The sequence below is a fragment of the Dicentrarchus labrax genome, unplaced genomic scaffold, assembly GCF_905237075.1.
Source record: "Dicentrarchus labrax unplaced genomic scaffold, dlabrax2021, whole genome shotgun sequence".
NCBI classification, from domain to species: Eukaryota; Metazoa; Chordata; class Actinopteri; family Moronidae; genus Dicentrarchus; species Dicentrarchus labrax.
The window spans coordinates 6,692,452-6,712,001 of NW_026136702.1; the positions used below are offsets into that span (position 1 = coordinate 6,692,452).

General features: G+C 39.6%; 1 protein-coding gene and 1 long non-coding RNA gene across 8 annotated transcripts in view; one reads left to right on the forward strand and one right to left on the reverse strand.

The window, feature by feature from the left end:
- The window catches only part of LOC127378621 (uncharacterized), a 281,992-nt gene extending 275,604 nt beyond the window's left edge, over window positions 1-6,388 (reverse strand). For 2 of the 3 annotated variants that reach the window (XR_007888117.1, XR_007888112.1), the window contains exons 1-5: window positions 4,476-6,388; window positions 2,424-2,534; window positions 1,763-1,873; window positions 1,102-1,212; window positions 441-551 (exon numbers count right to left, since the gene is read on the reverse strand). This is a non-coding gene — a long non-coding RNA (uncharacterized LOC127378621). The remainder of the gene's footprint in view (window positions 1-440; window positions 552-1,101; window positions 1,213-1,762; window positions 1,874-2,423; window positions 2,535-4,475) is intronic. The other variant, XR_007888116.1, reaches the window with a different exon arrangement.
- The window catches only part of macrod2 (mono-ADP ribosylhydrolase 2), a 397,243-nt gene that overhangs the window by 355,137 nt on the left and 22,556 nt on the right, over window positions 1-19,550 (forward strand). For all 5 annotated transcript variants that reach the window (XM_051427541.1, XM_051427549.1, XM_051427511.1 and 2 more), the window contains exons 9-11: window positions 10,308-10,386; window positions 16,542-16,580; window positions 18,262-18,321. In XM_051427541.1, the coding sequence (XP_051283501.1) occupies window positions 10,308-10,386; window positions 16,542-16,580; window positions 18,262-18,321 (178 nt within the window). The remainder of the gene's footprint in view (window positions 1-10,307; window positions 10,387-16,541; window positions 16,581-18,261; window positions 18,322-19,550) is intronic.

Consider the following 19,550-nt stretch of genomic DNA (forward strand, 5'->3'; position numbering starts at 1 on the left):
ATTCAAGCAGGCACGAAACTTCAACGACAAAATCATCAAATTCAATATTCCCTCCTCCTCCATCAACCTCTGCCTGTTTTCACACATATTGAATAAACAAGCTTAGTGGGGACATATCACACACCATGTCATGGTTCCTTATGGGGACCAATGCTAGACCAAGTCTCTAGGTTGTCAGATACTTAACACACAGTTTCTATTCATACAATGATGTAAGATGTGCTATGGGGACGTCGTGAATGTCCCAGAATAGAGTGATATTTTATCAAAAGTAACATCCCTATGAACATTAAAATCTGTCCTGAATATCCTATTACCATTATGTTTCTAGATGCATTTAAAAAAACAGCTTATTTACCTGCTTAAAGGGCATAAAAAGCAACAAACGGTGAGTTAGAAATATTCTAGGAGTAAAGTTTAAGTGCTAAACATGAATGTACCTGTTGATTAGTGTCTCATGGACTCAAAGTTTCAGTCATCTGCGTCTCTAACAAGACAGCATGCTGGGAGCTTTCCACAGGAATGACAGCATCAGCTGCATTCATGGTCATCTGCAAACATTTCAAAATATGAAAAACAAGTTTAAGTCTGATGTTATCACTGCATAATATTTAGTTACACTAATGCATGTTCTTAATGACAAATTTCTAAAGTTAAATTCAAGCCAACAGGCACGAAACTTCAACGACAAAATCATCAAATTCAATATTCCCTCCTCCTCCATCAACCTCTGCCTGTTTTCACACATATTGAATAAACAAGCTTAGTGGGGACATATCACACACCATGTCGTGGTTCCTTATGGGGACCAATGCTAGACCAAGTCTCTAGGTTGTCAGATACTTAACACACAGTTTCTATTCATACACTGATGTAAGATGTGCTATGGGGACGTCGTGAATGTCCCAGAATAGAGTGATATTTAATCAAAAGTAACATCCCTATGAACATTAAAATCTGTCCTGAATATCCTATTACCATTATGTTTCTAGATGCATTTAAAAAAACAGCTTATTTACCTGCTTAAAGGGCATAAAAAGCAACAAACGGTGAGTTAGAAATATTCTAGGAGTAAAGTTTAAGTGCTAAACATGAATGTACCTGTTGATTAGTGTCTCATGGACTCAAAGTTTCAGTCATCTGCGTCTCTAACAAGACAGCATGGTGGGAGCTTTCCACAGGAATGACAGCATCAGCTGCATTCATGGTCATCTGCAAACATTTCAAAATATGAAAAACAAGTTTAAGTCTGATGTTATCACTGCATAATATTTAGTTACACTAATGCATGTTCTTAATGACAAATTTCTAAAGTTAAATTCAAGCCAACAGGCACGAAACTTCAACGACAAAATCATCAAATTCAATATTCCCTCCTCCTCCATCAACCTCTGCCTGTTTTCACACATATTGAATAAACAAGCTTAGTGGGGACATATCACACACCATGTCGTGGTTCCTTATGGGGACCAATGCTAGACCAAGTCTCTAGGTTGTCAGATACTTAACACACAGTTTCTATTCATACACTGATGTAAGATGTGCTATGGGGACGTCGTGAATGTCCCAGAATAGAGTGATATTTAATCAAAAGTAACATCCCTATGAACATTAAAATCTGTCCTGAATATCCTATTACCATTATGTTTCTAGATGCATTTAAAAAAACAGCTTATTTACCTGCTTAAAGGGCATAAAAAGCAACAAACGGTGAGTTAGAAATATTCTAGGAGTAAAGTTTAAGTGCTAAACATGAATGTACCTGTTGATTAGTGTCTCATGGACTCAAAGTTTCAGTCATCTGCGTCTCTAACAAGACAGCATGGTGGGAGCTTTCCACAGGAATGACAGCATCAGCTGCATTCATGGTCATCTGCAAACATTTCAAAATATGAAAAACAAGTTTAAGTCTGATGTTATCACTGCATAATATTTAGTTACACTAATGCATGTTCTTAATGACAAATTTCTAAAGTTAAATTCAAGCCAACAGGCACGAAACTTCAACGACAAAATCATCAAATTCAATATTCCCTCCTCCTCCATCAACCTCTGCCTGTTTTCACACATATTGAATAAACAAGCTTAGTGGGGACATATCACACACCATGTCGTGGTTCCTTATGGGGACCAATGCTAGACCAAGTCTCTAGGTTGTCAGATACTTAACACACAGCTTCTATTCATACACTGATGTAAGATGTGCTATGGGGACGTCGTGAATGTCCCAGAATAGAGTGATATTTAATCAAAAGTAACATCCCTATGAACATTAAAATCTGTCCTGAATATCCTATTACCATTATGTTTCTAGATGCATTTAAAAAAACAGCTTATTTACCTGCTTAAAGGGCATAAAAAGCAACAAACGGTGAGTTAGAAATATTCTAGAAGTAAAGTTTAAGTGCTAAACATGAATGTACCTGTTGATTAGTGTCTCATGGACTCAAAGTTTCAGTCATCTGCGTCTCTAACAAGACAGCATGGTGGGAGCTTTCCACAGGAATGACAGCATCAGCTGCATTCATGGTCATCTGCAAACATTTCAAAATATGAAAAACAAGTTTAAGTCCGATGTTATCACTGCATAATATTTAATTACACTAATGTATGTTCTTAATGTCAAATTTCTAAAGTTAAGTTCAAGCCAACAGGCACGAAACTTCAACGACAAAATCATCAAATTCAATATTTCCTCCTCCTCCATCAACCATTAAAATCTGTCCTGAATATCCCATTACCATCAGCTTTCTAGATGCATTACATAAAACTGCAAGGGACTTCTGATTCACAATAGATTACCATCATAACATATGTACAGTTGAAACCAGAAGTTTACATACACTGTATAAAAAGACACATATGCTTTTTTTCCCTCACTGTCTGACATGAAATTAGACAATCACTTTTCCTGTTTTAGGTCCGTTAGGATTACCAAAATTATTTCTATTTGCTAAATGCCAGAATAATGAGAGAAGGATTTTTTTATTACTTTCTTCAAAGTCAGAAGTTTACATACACTAAGATTATTATGCCTTTAAACAATTTGGGAAAGCCCAGATGATGATGTCATGTCTTTGGAAGCTTCAACAATGACAACATTTGAGTTAATTAGAGACACACACCTGTGGATGTATTGTAAGGCACACCTGAAACGCACTGCTTCTTTGTGTAACATCATGGGAAAGTCTAAAGAAATCAGCCAAGATATCAGGAAGAGAATTGTGGACTTGCACAAGTCTGGTTCATCCTTGGGTGCAATTTCCAGATGCCTGAAGGTGCCACGTTCATCTGTTCAAATAATTATACGCAAGTATAAACACCATGGCAGTGTCTAGCCATCATACCACTCAGGAAGGAGACGGGTTCTGTGTCCCAGAGTTGAACGTGCTTTGGTCCGAAATGTGCATATCAACCCAAGAACAAAAGCAAAAGACCTTGTGAAGATGCTGGCTGAAGCTGGTAAGAGTGTGTCTTTATCCACAGTGAAACTAGTACTGTACCGACATGGGCTGAAAGGTCACTCTGTCAGGAAGAAGCCATTACTCCAAAAGACACATAGGAAAGCCAGATTACAGTTTGCAAATGCACACAGGGACAAAGACCTTAGTTTTTGGAGACATGTCCTGTGGTCTGACGAAACTAAAATCAAACTGTTTGGCCATAATGACCATCGTTAAGTTTGGAGGAAAAAGGGAGAAGCTTGCAAGCCTGAGAACACCATCCCAACTGTGAAATAGAGGGATGGCAGCATCATCTGTTGGTTGATATACACATTTCGGACCAAAGCACGTTCAACTCTGGGACACAGAACCCGTCTCCTGAGCGGTATGATGGCTGGACATTCCCATGGTGTTTATACTTGCGTATAATTGTTTGAACAGATGAACATGGCACCTTCAGGCATCTGGAAATTACACCCAAGGATGAACCAGACTTGTGCAAGTCCACAATTCTCTTCCTGATATCTTGGCTGATTTCTTTTGACTTTCCCATGATATTACACAAAGAAGCAGTGTGTTTCAGGTGTGCCTTAAAATACATCCACAGGTGTGTCTCTAATTAACTCAAATGTTGTCAATAAACCTATCAGAAGCTTCCAAAGACATGACATCATCATCTGGGCTTTCCCAAATTGTTTAAAGGCATAGTATTCTTAGTGTATGTAAACTTCTGACTTTGAAGAAAGTAATAAAAAATTGTCTAAAAAAATCCTTCTCTCATTATTCTGGCATTTAGCAGATAGAAATAATTTTGGTAATCCTAACAGACCTAAAACAGGAAAAGTGATTGTCTGATTTCATGTCCGACAGTGAGAAAAAAAAGCGTATGCGTCTTTTTATAGTGTATGTAAACTTCTGGTTTCAACTGTATACAACACAATCAGTGCCTTCATTTTAACTATGAGCTAAGTGTAAGGAGATTATTATGGTTTAGCATAAGGAGTATAGTTTAGGTGTAATGTAAAATCTTACCACCATGTTCTCCCTCTCCACTTGAATGAAGCATGAATGCAACACATGATGAGTGATAAATGCACCTTCTCCATTGAGATTCTGCATCATCTATCATGTCTCCTCTGTATTCCAGTACAAAATCTCCTTTGAAGAATGAAGATAGGGCAAATACACCACGTCCTGTAAGACAAAGTAATACATTTTCAAAAAAAACAGGACATTACGAATGTTAATTAGTCTGTAGCAATATGTCCTAAAAACACAATTGCCAATTATTAGTGCATTTGATGGCAGCTTTATTGACCTAAGCTTATCTAATGCATCCTGAAGTTTTGCAATTAAATGTCTCAAAATCATTTTCAATATGTATATGAAGTGAACATGCTGAAGGGCATCCTTAAGAGGACTGACCTTGGTGGCATTTAAAACTGCAGAGAAATGTTTAATGAGACAGCTTTGGCTTTAGTTCTATTACAATACAATTAGAGGCTCTAAGTGAACATCCACACAGGTGTTTTCAGTTATTATGGCTGATTAGACCTCTGCTCAGGTTTAGGGTGGGCTTAAGCTTTGATGAAACTCCATGAGGTCACAAATCTAAATCTCCAATACGAATGGTGAAGGTATATTTTGTCCTGCCCTAACAGGTGTAACAAAGCTGACAGAAGACTCAGGAAGATGTCAATCAATCACAGTATACACACCCATACAGTCCCAAGAAGACTAATAATCAGCAAGATAAACTGAAAAAACTGTGTGGGTGTTCAGAGGCTTAGATCTATAACTTTTTTCCCCATACTCGCCCTTTCCTGTCGGCTCAGTGTCAGATGCCTTCCCTTCTTGCCATGCCCTATTCTAAATTATTCATTTTTAATAATAAAATAATATTAATAATTATAAGTAAGCTAAGTTTACTTTTTTCTGGTAGTAAAATCAATCAGGACCCATTTATGTAGAGGAGGCATGTGGAATCACTTCACTAGTCACTTTAAAGATACAAACATCAAATTGCAGCCTTGTCAAGCTCAGGTCCCAAAAATACCTGTCCAGATGCACTTTCTCTTAACATGGACAGCTTGCTTTAAATCATCAAAACATCTCTTTACAATTTTTCTATAATATATCTCACCTATATATACCTAGGATTAAGTTACACCTCTATATATTACTAAATTCATTACCTGGAAATGTATTTTAAATTTCTCTGTTACACACTGAAAAATATTTCACTTTTTTTAGTTGGTATAAACTCCTAGAAATGCACAGAATCCATCCATCATGTAACAACTAACAGTAGCTTTCAGGGAAAGCTAAAAACATTGTTAGTAAAACATTGTAAATTTGCTAGTTACACTAGCCTTCTGTTGCTAATTAAAGCTAACTTGCTATCCTACTAACTAATTAACACTAATTAACCTCATTAGTGGTTTAAAATGGTCATCTATACAAATAATGATTATAGCAAGTAAGTAAATAAGATAATATTGCTTACCTTGTGGTGTTGTAGTTCCTCTTTTTATGTGACAAACATCTTTAATTGAAGAGCCTTTGCGATGCTCCCTTTAAACACCGAAAATTGTGTTTGCTCCTAAAATCCTTCTTAATGGGGACCAGGAAGTGGGCGGTAACATACCATATTTGGAAGATCTGTGTGTGTGGAACGGTGAGTGCCTTACCAGCTCATACAGTAAGGGGGCGCAAGCATGCCCCGTTCACACACACACACTAACTGGAAAACATGCCCAATGGGCCAAAGCTAAAAACCACACAGGCACCTTCAGATAGACTCCTGCATTCATTTAAAAGAGTTTCCCTTTAGGGGACCTCATTTTTCGTCCCCATACTGTTAGAGGTCCCCATGACGTGACTGTGTAAACAGTTTGTTGTCCCCAGGACGTGATGAATGCCAACACACACACACACACACACACAGACACACACATACAGAGACACACACACACACACACACACACACACACACATACATACATACATACATACATACACACACCTCACAGCCCCAGACCAAAATATTGGGCCTCGTCTCCAAAATCTAAAATGGAGTATTTAGTAACTTATTTTTTTCAGGACATAAAACCGACGAAAATGTATAACAAACAAAACAAAGTACCAGTACCAAAATAAATATACATAAAATACATACATAAAAAAAAATATATATATATATATATGTACACACTAGTAGTCTCATTGCCATTCTTGTACCAGAGATTATGCTTTTTCATGTAGAAGGTTTCCTTTTGTTAGGGTACCTCTAACGCTTGCACTTCTGAGGAATTAAATAAAGAGTTCCCAGGTTTCCTCGAACACATTTTGTCTAGTTCTCAATATGTAAGTTATCTTCTCTAATACCATGCATGATGCCATTTCATAACCCATTCTATGATACTTGGCCTATTTGTTTTCTTCCAATAAACACCAAGAAGCTGTTTGCAGGATACACATATCTGTGAGTGTATATTACTTCTTCCTTTGTTTGAAGTTTGAAGGGTACAAGCTCAAAATGTAAATCTTAGGATCAAGAGGGACCTCTACAGAAGTGATTCTGTCCAACACTTGTTTTACTTCTTTCCAAAAATCCATTATTTTACTACATTCCCAAATACAATGATACAGGGTTACACTTAATACATGTGTCTGTTATATTGCTGTGAAAGTGGTGTAATTTTTACTGGTGTTGCATATATATGCATTAACCAATTATATTGCAATAGTATTTGACAAGTATTTACAGACCTCACAATTAGTAAGATCTCCTGCTCCGCAGTGGTCATTTAAATTAGGCTCTTTTTCATCCCAATTAGCCAAATGAGTATGTTTTGTTTGGGGGCTATTTTCCTGTGGTACCAATTTATGATGTTTTATGTTCCACCTTTTACATATAGTTACAGTCATGAAGTGTAATGCCACTTTGTGTATCATGCAAAAAGACATCAATATATAAAGTAGGCGTGAAAGATTGTGATTTTATGTGTCCACGTAATCCATGTGATAGCAAATTGTGTAATTTAAAGTGTATATGATTAGAAACTGGCGCATGTGGTTTTGGTTAAAGCTACTATTCATGAAAATGCTCTCCAACTATTCATGGCTTCTATGACTATTCAGTAGTGTATGTGTGCATGCAGGAGATAAGCCGTCTCTGGGTTGACTTTGAAAGAACAAGCAGTTTAAAGTACAGACTGGTGGAATTTACTTTTACAAAGAAAAAGTCACAGATCACCTTCTCTGTTGTGTTTGATTTATTTTATACTTTTAAGAAGCCTTGGCCAAACAGTGTTTGTTTGGACACAGACAGAATGTCAATGTTCTACACTGCCATTTCTGTTTTTTATTTGGCATCCTGGTTTGGCTGATATCTGTCAAAGACCATATGATGTGTTTCTGATCTGAAGTATAAAAGAACTTGCCCAAGCTTTCTGCAGAATGTGGACATGCTGTAACAGAAACTACACAAAGAGATTGACAGAAAGGGAGAGGGAGCCAGAGAGAAGAGTCTACATGACATGGATACTAAGATTTATTTTCCGTTTTGTTTGGTTTTGTTTTAGCACAAGCTGTCAGTTAACTCTCTTTTATCACATCAAACACAGCATAGGAGAAATGTAATCAGCATCACTGGTGTCTGTGTGTCTGTGTGTGTGTGTGTGTGTGTGTGTGTGGGGTAGGTGTGTAGGTGTGTAGGGGTGTGTGTGTGTAGGAGTGTGTGTCCGCATGTGCACACGCAGGCATTTCTGTGTGTTTCAATGCATGAATTCATGATTCATCCTGTTTCACAGTGGGCAGTCAGTTTTAGAATGGAGCTCCATAAAAGAGTAATGGAAATTCCTGGGGAGCTGCTGTCCTGTGGCCTTCCAGCACCCAGTGGTATGCACTATCTTGGCGCATTATCACTTTTTGCACAATCTGTTTGTCAGCGAGACCATGACTTCAAAGGAGACTTAAAGCTTTCTTTCATTTTCTGTCGGGGTTGAGGGGTTGAGAGAGTGAGTCTACATTTTATGAACAAAGCCCCCCCAAGACATCTAGCAAAATAAAATGTTACCATCCTGGATGCAGCTCCTAACATTTACTCCAAAGCACAGATCATAAACTATTAATAGATATATGTCTGTATGAGCACCAGAAGGGTGCCTCTTTGAATCGGATCCTTGTGTTGGGCAGGGTCAGGAATGGGGCTAAAGCTGGCAAGCTGCCTTTATTCCCCCATAACATTGCTATCCTGCATGGAGGAGGATAGGAGGTGGATAGCCGCCATTATGGCTGTTGTGTAAAATTGCCATTATTCAGTCACGCGATTATCTGCTGCCGTGGTGTGTAATGCCTCTCTGTGACTGTGACTGATGCTTGCACATCTAAGGCTCCACTGGAGAAGAGTGAAAGTGAAAGAAGTGACCTCTTTCTTTGCAATATCTTTCAACAGCTCCATGTTTGACTTTTTTTAGGCACATTATCTCAGTATGGGAAGTGTACATGGCCTGTTTATCTCCGTTTATAAACCAAAAGTAGGCCCGCTGTTGACAGTGTGAAAAACACAGAATTAAAGAAAATCATGGTTTCATTAATGCTATCTGAGTGATTTGTTAAATTTGTCAACTTTATCATCCTCTTCTGCATTAGGGCCAAAATCATTCAAGAATTCAGGATTTATTTTCCCAGAGGGCGAAGAACAAAATGCTTATACTGATTCTACTGAGTCAACAAATAAAAGTAAAATAACTCAAATATGCTCTAAGGTAATTAATATGTAATAATATGTCATTCTAAAACTCCCCATCCTGCCTAAGGGAGCATCAGGAGAAAATACAGAAAGTCAGGTCATCGATTGATTAGAAAGTTTAAAATCTCAATAGGCAGTGAGGAAACAGAGGAGCGACCGGCATTGATCATCAACACCCACTGAGCTATTAAGGTTATGTTGTGCGAAGAGCTCCTGAAATATCACTGATTTCACCTTTGTTAGACCTTTTTTCACAAACAGACTAGACTTATCTTAGCAGCCATTGTATGCAACACATAGATTTCTTTTTTAACGCTTTAAAGAAGTGAATCGTCTCTCACCCCTGAGTCTGTCTGTGATCAGCATATAACATATTGCAGTTGTTGTTCAGTGTCAACCACTTACCGTTCTAAAGTTGTCATTGACATAACTTACTGTTACACTACTGCACAGCTATAACAAAAAAATCCAGGGAAAGAAAAATAAAGACAATTGGCTGATGGTGTTTTTTGTCTTTTACGCATTTTGTAAACCTCAATCTAATAATTACAATAATAATTTCTTGTTTTCTTTCAAAGGTTTTCAATTTCACAAATTGTCTTTTCATGACATTTGTTCAAGGTTTCAATATCAGATGCACTTATTCCAAGTTGTTTTTCTTGTCAATATTTAATTATGCCTTCATGATCCTTAGTAGAAGAGCAAAATAATTTATTTGCCATTTTCTCTTGTAATATTCACTTTGGGTGAAAGTATTCTCCATTGCTCAGCTTTAATGTTGCAATTTTGTGTCATTTCACGTTGTGTGATACTGAGGCGTATTCCTCTGCTCTAACCAATGCGCCCATTCAATAATGCTTATTCTGATGTAATGTGCTGTAATATTCTCTAAAAGCTGTCACAGAGGGTCTAGTTTGGGTGGTCTTGATTGTGAGGGTAACTAATTACATTTCTGAATGGCTGTGATTGTCTCCTGCTGATGCACACTATCATCAGCTCTATAATTGTCCAGTTAGTTTTCCTGTCATATAACTCACAAGAGTAGCTTTTGTTTTTTGCAATAAGCTTGTACACTTATTGCTCTTCTGTCTCTTTTTCTTTCTGTGCAGATTACACGGGTCATTTTCTGTGTCTTCCTTGAGAACGACTTTGCCATCTACAAGAAGAAAATGTCTGTCATTTTCCAAGGTATGTGTGTTTACTTCCAATTGGCTAGACTGCATATCGTTAATACTATATCATTACATTTCATCTGCTACCCATTACTGTTGTGAATTGAACTACGTCACGGATAAATGAATGATTAGTATGCTGTGTTTTTTCAAGATCTCCTTTTGAAGATTTTGTGTAATATGTGTCATCACCTACCTAACTGAGCATCTGTATAGACCTAAGCAGTATTGCTACCTTGTTTATCCTAGGACACATCTGCAGCAAGAGATATCTTGTTCCTGGAAGCAATAGTGTAGGGATCTGTCAGGCTTGGGTGACACCTTCAAATTTAAATAAATTCAGTGCACCCGTGCGACCATTTAGGTGATTAACAGTGAAAATTTATGCTGACAGTTGGTAAAATAAGTGTCAGGTTCTCTATGGATTGCCTTAATAGGATTGGAATAGTTACACTTCTTATCAGTGAACTAGCAAGCTGATGTTTTACATAATTGTTGATATTCTGATGAGACTTTAATGTCAGATTTGATCGACTGTAATAACGGTCCTAGGCAGCGAATGTCTCCCGCAAGAACTAAAAAATTCAGGGATGCATAGCAACCACTGATCGTCCTTGGTTACTGCTACTCAATTCTGTATGTGAAATAAACAAACATCCATTATCTTCTGCTCCCACTCTCTTTTCTCTTTCTCTCTCTTTCAATTCCCTCCCCCCTTTCACGCCATCATCTTTTTTCGGGGGCCAGGAGCAGTCACCAGCTCTGATGGGGGCTCCACGGAGGATTGAGTTTAATAGCTAGGGAGCTGAAAGAGGCTGGCTGCCTTCACCAGCCTAGCATTACCTCCCTTTTACCTCACTTTTCCCTCCCCAACGGAGTACCGGCTCTCAGGCCTTCATCTCGCTGCTCCCAGATGGAGAGTGTTTTGTTCCCCCTGCGCTCCCGTCATCTGTCCTGCTCCCCGCCCAGGCTCTTCCCTGAAAGATTACATTCTAGGGAGAGACCTTAATTATATTGCCTGCCCCCATGCACCCAGCACCCGTCTCATCATATTAGTGCTCTGAGATGAGAATCTGGTGCTGTTGTTCTCCAGTTATCACTCTCACCATTTACAAGTGCTGTCAGTGGATAAATGCCCTGTATCTCTCCATGACTAGGAACAGAGGGGAAACTAAACAACAGGCTCTGAGCGTGTCACAAAGTGTAATCAGAAAAGTTTTGGGAGCTACATTATTAGAAGATAACTCTTTCAAAACGATTATTTATCATCATGCAATGAGTTGCTAATGAGGGAGGCAGAGGTCAGTCTTGTGTTCAATGAAACACTACCACAGCACACACCAAGATGCCAGGCCAAGTGCTTTTCCTCATCACTGTGTCTTGCCTGTCATATCCCCTTTGACGTCTGGGGTCAGAGCCACCTTTATCACTGCTCTTTGTGCATGTGTGGGCTAGAGACGATACTAATTCCATTATAGACCAGGTGGATAAATAAGTGTGACATTCCCACTCAGGGTCATTGTCTTGAGTGAGGCAGACAGTTTTTTATTTATTTTTTTACACCACGCTCGCCTACACCTGCTCCAATCTTTAAACCCATGGTGTTTGTTCAAAGCTTTTACCATGCTCTCTATGAAAACAACAGCTCTTTTAAGATGTTTCACATGGAGGAATTCAAAGATAACGTAATTACTGGTGCTGTGACTGTAGACTAGACACTCGTGGAAGGGAATGAATTTAAATGTTTTTTCCCAGCCAGGCTTCACCATGTAGATGTGTTTAACACTAGTTGATGAGTGTGCTTTAAAGAAAGAAATGCTGATTGGTATGATTGCACCATGTAGGGAATGCATAACCCCGTAGTGTGAAAAGACTTACATTTAGCCTGCGCAGAATGGCAGTCGTGAATCAGAGGCTGTGAATTAGCTCTGCAGGTGTGCTCGAGCGCTTTCAGAACATCCCATCATCCTCACTGCTAGAGACAGACAGTCAGGTAGATCTTGCAGCAACACTGAATGCATCACGCAGAGGCCTGAGACTGTTCTGTCTCCTGCAACATCCTCTTGCTTTCAATAACCCTCAGTCACATCGACCCTCCCTGTTCTTTCTCCCTATCTTCCTCACTAATTCTCACTTACACTTCTCCTTGTTCCCATGCTACTTGCCCAATACGTCATCCCTCCACTTTCTATTATTCTTCCTCATTATATCAAGGAGGAGCTTCTCCACCGCCTCCTCTATCAGGAGGCAGTTATGAAGCTGTTGTGTATGGTGGCCTTGATCTTTCTGTAATTTGTATATAAGTGTGTGTGTGTGGTCGTGTGAAACTCAGTGACATCACTTTCAAGCATATCTAGAGCTGAGACTAGGCACAATAGATTTTTTTATTGAAGTCTTACTATACTCATTTTTCATCGTATAGCTGCTTTCCTCATATTCAAGCAATCTGTCTAGTGACAATGACTGGAGCAGGAACGTGTAAACAGGACATTTGCATACAGGAAATTGCTTTATTACAATGTGCATTCCCACAAGCTGTCACTGTGGGAGAGCCAAAATATGGTTACATCTCTGCAGAAGGAGGAAACTGAAAAATAGCCTTTGCTGACAAGAATACTCGTGCGCACATGCATAAAGGCCCATCGGCCAGGACACACAAACGCATACATGTGAAACAGGAAGTTGCACTTAGTCGAGTATTGAGTATTAGAATATTGACATCACAGTGAAACATTAGGACAAATGACTTTTCTTTGTAGTGGTATGTGCCTGGTGTTCAACAGACACGCCAGAGGAGCTGCTGTTTTATGAATAATACTGATGAGTTCTCACAAACAGACAAAGGTCTTTTTATGTACCACCAGCTCAAGGAGCACTTCAGTTGTTTAGAGTCATGTGTTTTGTAAAAGAGTCCTCTCAAACACACAAATACTGAAATATGCAAATAGACAAACAAGATAATACACACAGCAACTACACGTAAAAGCTTTTGCCTCTGTAGTACCATTCACCATCCATTACACACCTCCCCAACTGAACTCATAACCAGTGATATAATGACCTATTCATTACTTTGAAAAGCCATAAACCGTAGGCCAACACATCTCAAAGGTACTGTGTCTCGCTATCTGGTTAACAGGATCATCAGTGTTTGCATTGTTTGAAGAAATCCACACACCTCTAGAAACAGCAACCAGAAAGGATCATGGTTGTATTTTTATAAAAATATAAAGTACAACAATTAATTTATTATTATACAGAGCATTATCAATGCAATTAATAATATGACATGATTCTATTAAGTATTCAGATTGGTTCATAGACTGTGATTGACCACATGCTTGCTTTGGCACGTACTATTTGCGAGCATGGAAGCAGTCAGGCAGCTGTGGTTGTAGAGAGTAAAAGCATGTTGAAATTGATTCTGGGTACACTCCGCCACTAATATGATCCGGGTGGCTGCCCACAAGCTGGGCTCCATCTCTTCTTCTCCTCAATCAGCCACAGTGCTGACAATATTAACACAGCCCACAGATCTGCAGGGGCGGCTGCATTCTCTCTCCAACTGTTTCACTGACTTTCCAATTGACATTTATTTACATGGCTCTTAATATACTCCATACTCCCAACCACAGAACCCACGCACCTACCACCCAAATGTCCATAAGCATCCCCTCAACCCCCCATTGCTCTAGAAGAAGTAAAGCTGTGGTATGCACAAACTTCTATCACACACATGTAATTTGTGGACAGAGGATATGAAGGGCTACAGGAACCCTGTGATGGGTGAAAATGAAGTCTGTGTTGGTTTCACAAGGCTATCCCTTGGGGCAGGGAAATGAGGAGACCATGGTGTGTTAGTGATGTGATTTCCAGAGAGCGCAGTGGCTCAGAGTCTCCGAGTCATCTTTGGCAGATATGAGGATTCAGTTTAGCTCATCATATGTTAAAATGTTCTCATGTTTGTGCATAAATCACAGACATGTCTAAAATGTAAAAATGCATGTCCTGACTACCTGCTTATCTGCATGTACAGTATTGGTTAGACATGGTTATTACTGTGTCATTTAGAGGTTTAGAAGTTGCTTGGCTGAAATAGAATTCAGTTAAAATCTTTAAAGCAACATTCATGCAAGAATTGTTGGGGTTTTTATGTGATTTGGCACCCCTTCAGTTCTGGATTGCAATTCACATACACCACTGTTGTAAATGTTGTAAATGTACACGAGCATTTTTTATGATTACATTGCATTACATTGTTGACTAGCAAGTCGACAACTTTGCTAACACAGCTACATTAACATCCATTAAGTGCAACAACACAAGATATAGCAAGCCTGTGCTATCGGTGTACATACCAACACTGCCCCGGTCCTCCAAGCTACATAAACCGAAGTATAAAAACAAGTTGTATTTTTACGAGGTGTCACTTCCTGTAGTTCTGTCATCACTGAGGTTGCCAGACAACCAGTTGAGAAGCAAGGTCATATGCCATGCTAATTAGTGAGCTTTTGAGCTACTGGAAGGTTGATTTATTTATTTATTTTTTTTTTATACCTTTTACCTTTGGACAGAGCCAAACTAACTAGCTACTGGCTCTAGTTTCATATTTAGTGTACAGAAATGAGAGTGGCATTGATCCTTTCGTATAACCATCAGAAAGAAAGCAAATGAGCATATTTCCCCAAATGTCAAACTATTGAACAGTTGATACTATCTCATCTGTTTCATATCATAATTGTTCATTCAAAGATCAAGCCAGCCATTTACTAAGAATCACTTGAGTGGCTCTATCTGTGCGATTGTGTTGCATTTACCCCTGGAAAGAAAGAGAGAAAGCAATAAAAGTGTCATATAGTCTTATTCTAGTATAAGTCAGATACATTTCTTGTGTTGACAGCAGTGCTGAGCAGAGATAATAATGTTATAGCATGTGGCAGTCGCTGAGACACCCCTTGTTTCCAGTCTTGCACTATTGTTATACTGTATCAGTGGGCCTTCCTTTGTTTCCCCAAGCAGGGTTAGATTAATGCACTGTACCCTTAGATTCAGTGTTATACAAAAGAAAAGTCTGTCGCCAGATCCACTGGGAGCTCTGATGGTTACACTTCTACAGAGCAGATGACAACAGCCTTTCATCAAAGCTAACACTTGCATTTGCTTGTTAACCACCGCGCAATCATTGCTCAGACTCATGCACAGCCATACACGAATATATATAGTCATACGTGTGCCCTCACACATACTGCGTAATCCATTCATAAGAGCCGCTCACATTTAAAGCCAAGCTATACAAACTATATATAGACTCAAAGCATCTTGAGGCACACTCTGTGTGTGTGTGTGTGTGTGTGTGTGTGTGTGTGTGTGTGTGTGTGTGTGTGTGTGTGTGTGTGTGTGTGTGTGTGTGTGTGTGTGTGTGTGTGTGTGAGAGAGAGAGAGAGTGTGTGTGAGAGAGTGTGTGTGAGAGAGTGTGTGTTTGTATGATGGGAGCCGTGAGCAGGCATCCACAGTTCCTCTCCCCTCGTCTCTCACTCCGCAGTCCCTCCTGAAGCAGCATCCAAAGCCTCCTTCTCATCTCCCACCATGCAACTCAACTCATCCACCCAGAAACACCCCTAGTTCACTCAGTCTGCCTCACACAATAGAAGTACAGAGAAAAGAAGAGAAAATCAAAGGCTTTTTTTTTTTTTTTTAGGCGCACTTGTCCACCCAAGCCTGCAGTCCTTGTAATTTGAGGAAATGGGAGGTTTTGTGTCATTTATGCTGAGGCTACCAGTATAGATTTAATTGAAAAAGAATGTCTCATGAATGTGTCCCCCCAAACACACACCCACATACCCAGTCATTTGGTGTAATAACTCACTAGATCCAAGGCCGTCTGGTGGGGGAATTGAAGGAGGCCGTGTAGGGTTGTTGGTAAGATTTCAACAGCCAGCTTTTGGACATATAAATGGGAGATGTTTTTCTTTTCATACCAAAATATCATATTTCAATTCATGCTGAAGAAATACTTGACTGGTAATGGTAAGCAGATACAGTACACAGCAGTATGGCATCAAAACACTGTGCACTAACATTACAATCAAGGAGACAAGTTGTGATGACTCGCTGTATCGTACATTATAAAATAACATGGTTTGACACGCTGCCTTTTTCCCCCTCTGCCAGACAATGACATGGAGGTTACAGAGGAGCAGCTGAAGGGAGGTGAGTGACAGAATATTTCATGGTTGCCTTTTCACCTTAACACCTCCATTAAAGCACACAGAGGCTGAGTGAGTGGCGTAGCTTCAACTCGTGACAGTGATTTGCTAGGTTTTATGCAGCAGATGAAATTGAATGTTTATTCATTTGGTGACAAGTTGAATCCCGGGCCTGACACATTGCAGTTAAAAATACTTCATGTCAGGTACATTACATTACAAGAGCTTATAACCACAGCTAATTCCCAACACCATTCTCTTCATCCGGCTTATACGGGCACAATGCCTTTAGACCACCTAAAGCGAGTGACAAAGGAACAGCAAAGCAACATCCCTCCGCAGTGTGCGCCAGGCAATAGCACAAACACAACTGTCAGTGCATAATGCTTTTATCACAGCACCATCTTGGCACACAGCCTGAAACTCCCAGATACTGCTTATCAGGATAAACTATTGACATTTGTCTGTGCACTGATGTCCTGAATAAGCAATGGCATGAACAGAAAGCCTCACGAAGTGTGTATATTGTTTGAATAGCAGGAACAATAGATACAGTTGCGTTTAGCAGCAGTTGAATGACAAAAACATTCATTTTTATGAATCGTTTGATGAAATGTACTGCCTCCAGCAGTTTTCTCCAACGAACAGTAGGTCTTAGAAAACACCTGATGGCAAGTTTTCTTTACGAGTATGAGGGGCTGGCCTGGTTGGACTGCCTTGTCCCTCGAAGACGTCATAGTACACATGCAACCAACTAAGCAAAGAACAATGTTAGTTTTACTGTCTGTTGAAGGAAGTGTTCAGATGTAGAACCCAGGGTGCTATCAAAATGTTTTTCCTCCCAAAGTCACCCCCATGATTTGCCAATTACACGCATCTGTGTTTTCAATGAGATTCCATTTTGGGTGAACATAAAAGGGCTGTTTTATAAGTGCACTGTAAAATGTGATATTCCAGAGTGAAACAGTGTGCACGCAATGGCTAAATCATAAAGACTTGGCTGAGAGGACTGCATTTGAGAGTTTGTCCTATTGTTAGCGCCTGAGCGGCTACGTTGTTTTCTGTCATGTTCCTCACCAGCTATTTTACGCTGCATACTGTATAATAACATAGCACCAGACCATATCAAGCCAACCGAAATAACCCCTGATAATTCCTAGCTCTGTTGTATTATCATGCCAGCCCTGCCCCGGTCCAGTTTGGCCTTGTTTGATGGGCCTCTGTGTCTGTGCCAAGGACTGGCCTTTTATTCTGCTCCATCAGCCAGAGTTTGAATCAGTGCAGGCTGGAGCCTATTCAAAGGTTCGAATGACTGCCATTCTCACATGGAATGGTGCTTTTGTCCCAGACTGTGCACCAGAGTTGGTCTCAAAGCCTCACATTCTTCCCCGCTCTCCCACAGGAGTCATTTTTTTGTCAGGCAGGTATAAAACAAAAGAGTGTAAGAGCCATTGAGTTCTCTCACAGGCTCTTGTAGCGTGGTCAGCCAAGACAGAATGGCCAAGTTAGAATAATCACTGCTACGATGAGTTTGGCTTGACAAAAGCAATCTTTACTCACACCGTCTCTCATCTACAGTTCAAATTGACAAGGCGTCACGCACTTCGCATCCTGATGGTGTTAGGGGGATAATGATGTGTCACTCCCACATCTGTAAATCACTATTTATTCTTGTTTATTTGCAGATAAAACACCACCATCGATGAAATCCACAACCAAGGAAGAGAGTGAAGACAGCAACAGAGGTATGCCTATTTTTGGCTGTGTGTGTGTGTGTGTGTGTGTGTGTGTGTGTGTGTGTGTGTGTGTCTGTGTGTGTGTCTGTGTGTTTGCATGCAAGTGTGTTTTTATTCCAATTTTCTTAATGATGACTGCATGTTTTGGACATGCCAAGTAATATTACTGGTAGAGGAAACACTGTGTATTGATATGTGTTTATATAATAATTTGTTTTGTGTGCATGAAGTAATGGAGTGTGTTCTTGGTCAGTAATCTCTTGCTTCGTAGTGCCAAGTTCCTCTTTGGGGAAATGAATACAAGATGAAGCTTGGTCTGTTTTAAAAGAATGTTTTCTTAGAGGCAAACTTGTTTAAGAAGCCATTATCTGGCTATTCTGCAGTTTCAGCCCCTTTGGATGTGTAATATTGAAACAGTTATAGGCTTCTCCGATACGATGGACCAAAGATAATTAGATTCTTACACTGGAGGGTGTTAGTAGGCAATTAAAATCGTACACCATCCATTTGTCTTCAAGCCTTAAGGTTGCAGGGAAATTTTGAAGATAGCAGACATGGTTGTTTTCTTTGGGGAAACGGTTCCTCTCGCTGATTGTGAGAGGCTGGACTAGATAGCACAGACACTTCAAGGGCGTCAATACGTTCCGTGTTAAACAAAACACAATAAGTCATTTCTTCTCGCCTAACATACCTTTCCATAATCCACAGCAGTAATTCAATACGATTCACAAATTCAATCACCAGCATTAGGAGGGCATAAGTATTTTGTAATAATCTTTATAAATCCTAATTTATCAGGCCCGGCAGCTTAATAGTAACTAATCCATTCACAAAAGGCCTTGGCACAGCTTTCTAGCATGGGAACACTCAGTCCTTGAGACAACCTCTCTCACAGGAAGGGAATGAAATGATTTTGTACTGCCTGCACTGTAAAGGTTAGGTCTGGTCCGATGTAGCACATAGGAAGGATTAATCATAGGAAACGCTCAGATGTCAAGGTAGCAAAAAGCAGAAGAAATGCGAGCTGCAAAAACCGACTGTCAGCTGTGTGAGACAGACATTATAAGATGCTCGAGAGTCTCATACCACCTCTGTACACCTGTGTGAGATCTTCATTCAACAGTAACACACTATATTTCACCATCTTGTCTATAGAACCAGCAAAGCAGGTCACCTATTTGGTTTAGTCAATATGTGGAACACTTTTTAGAATAAATTACACTCTGCAGCACAGTTGG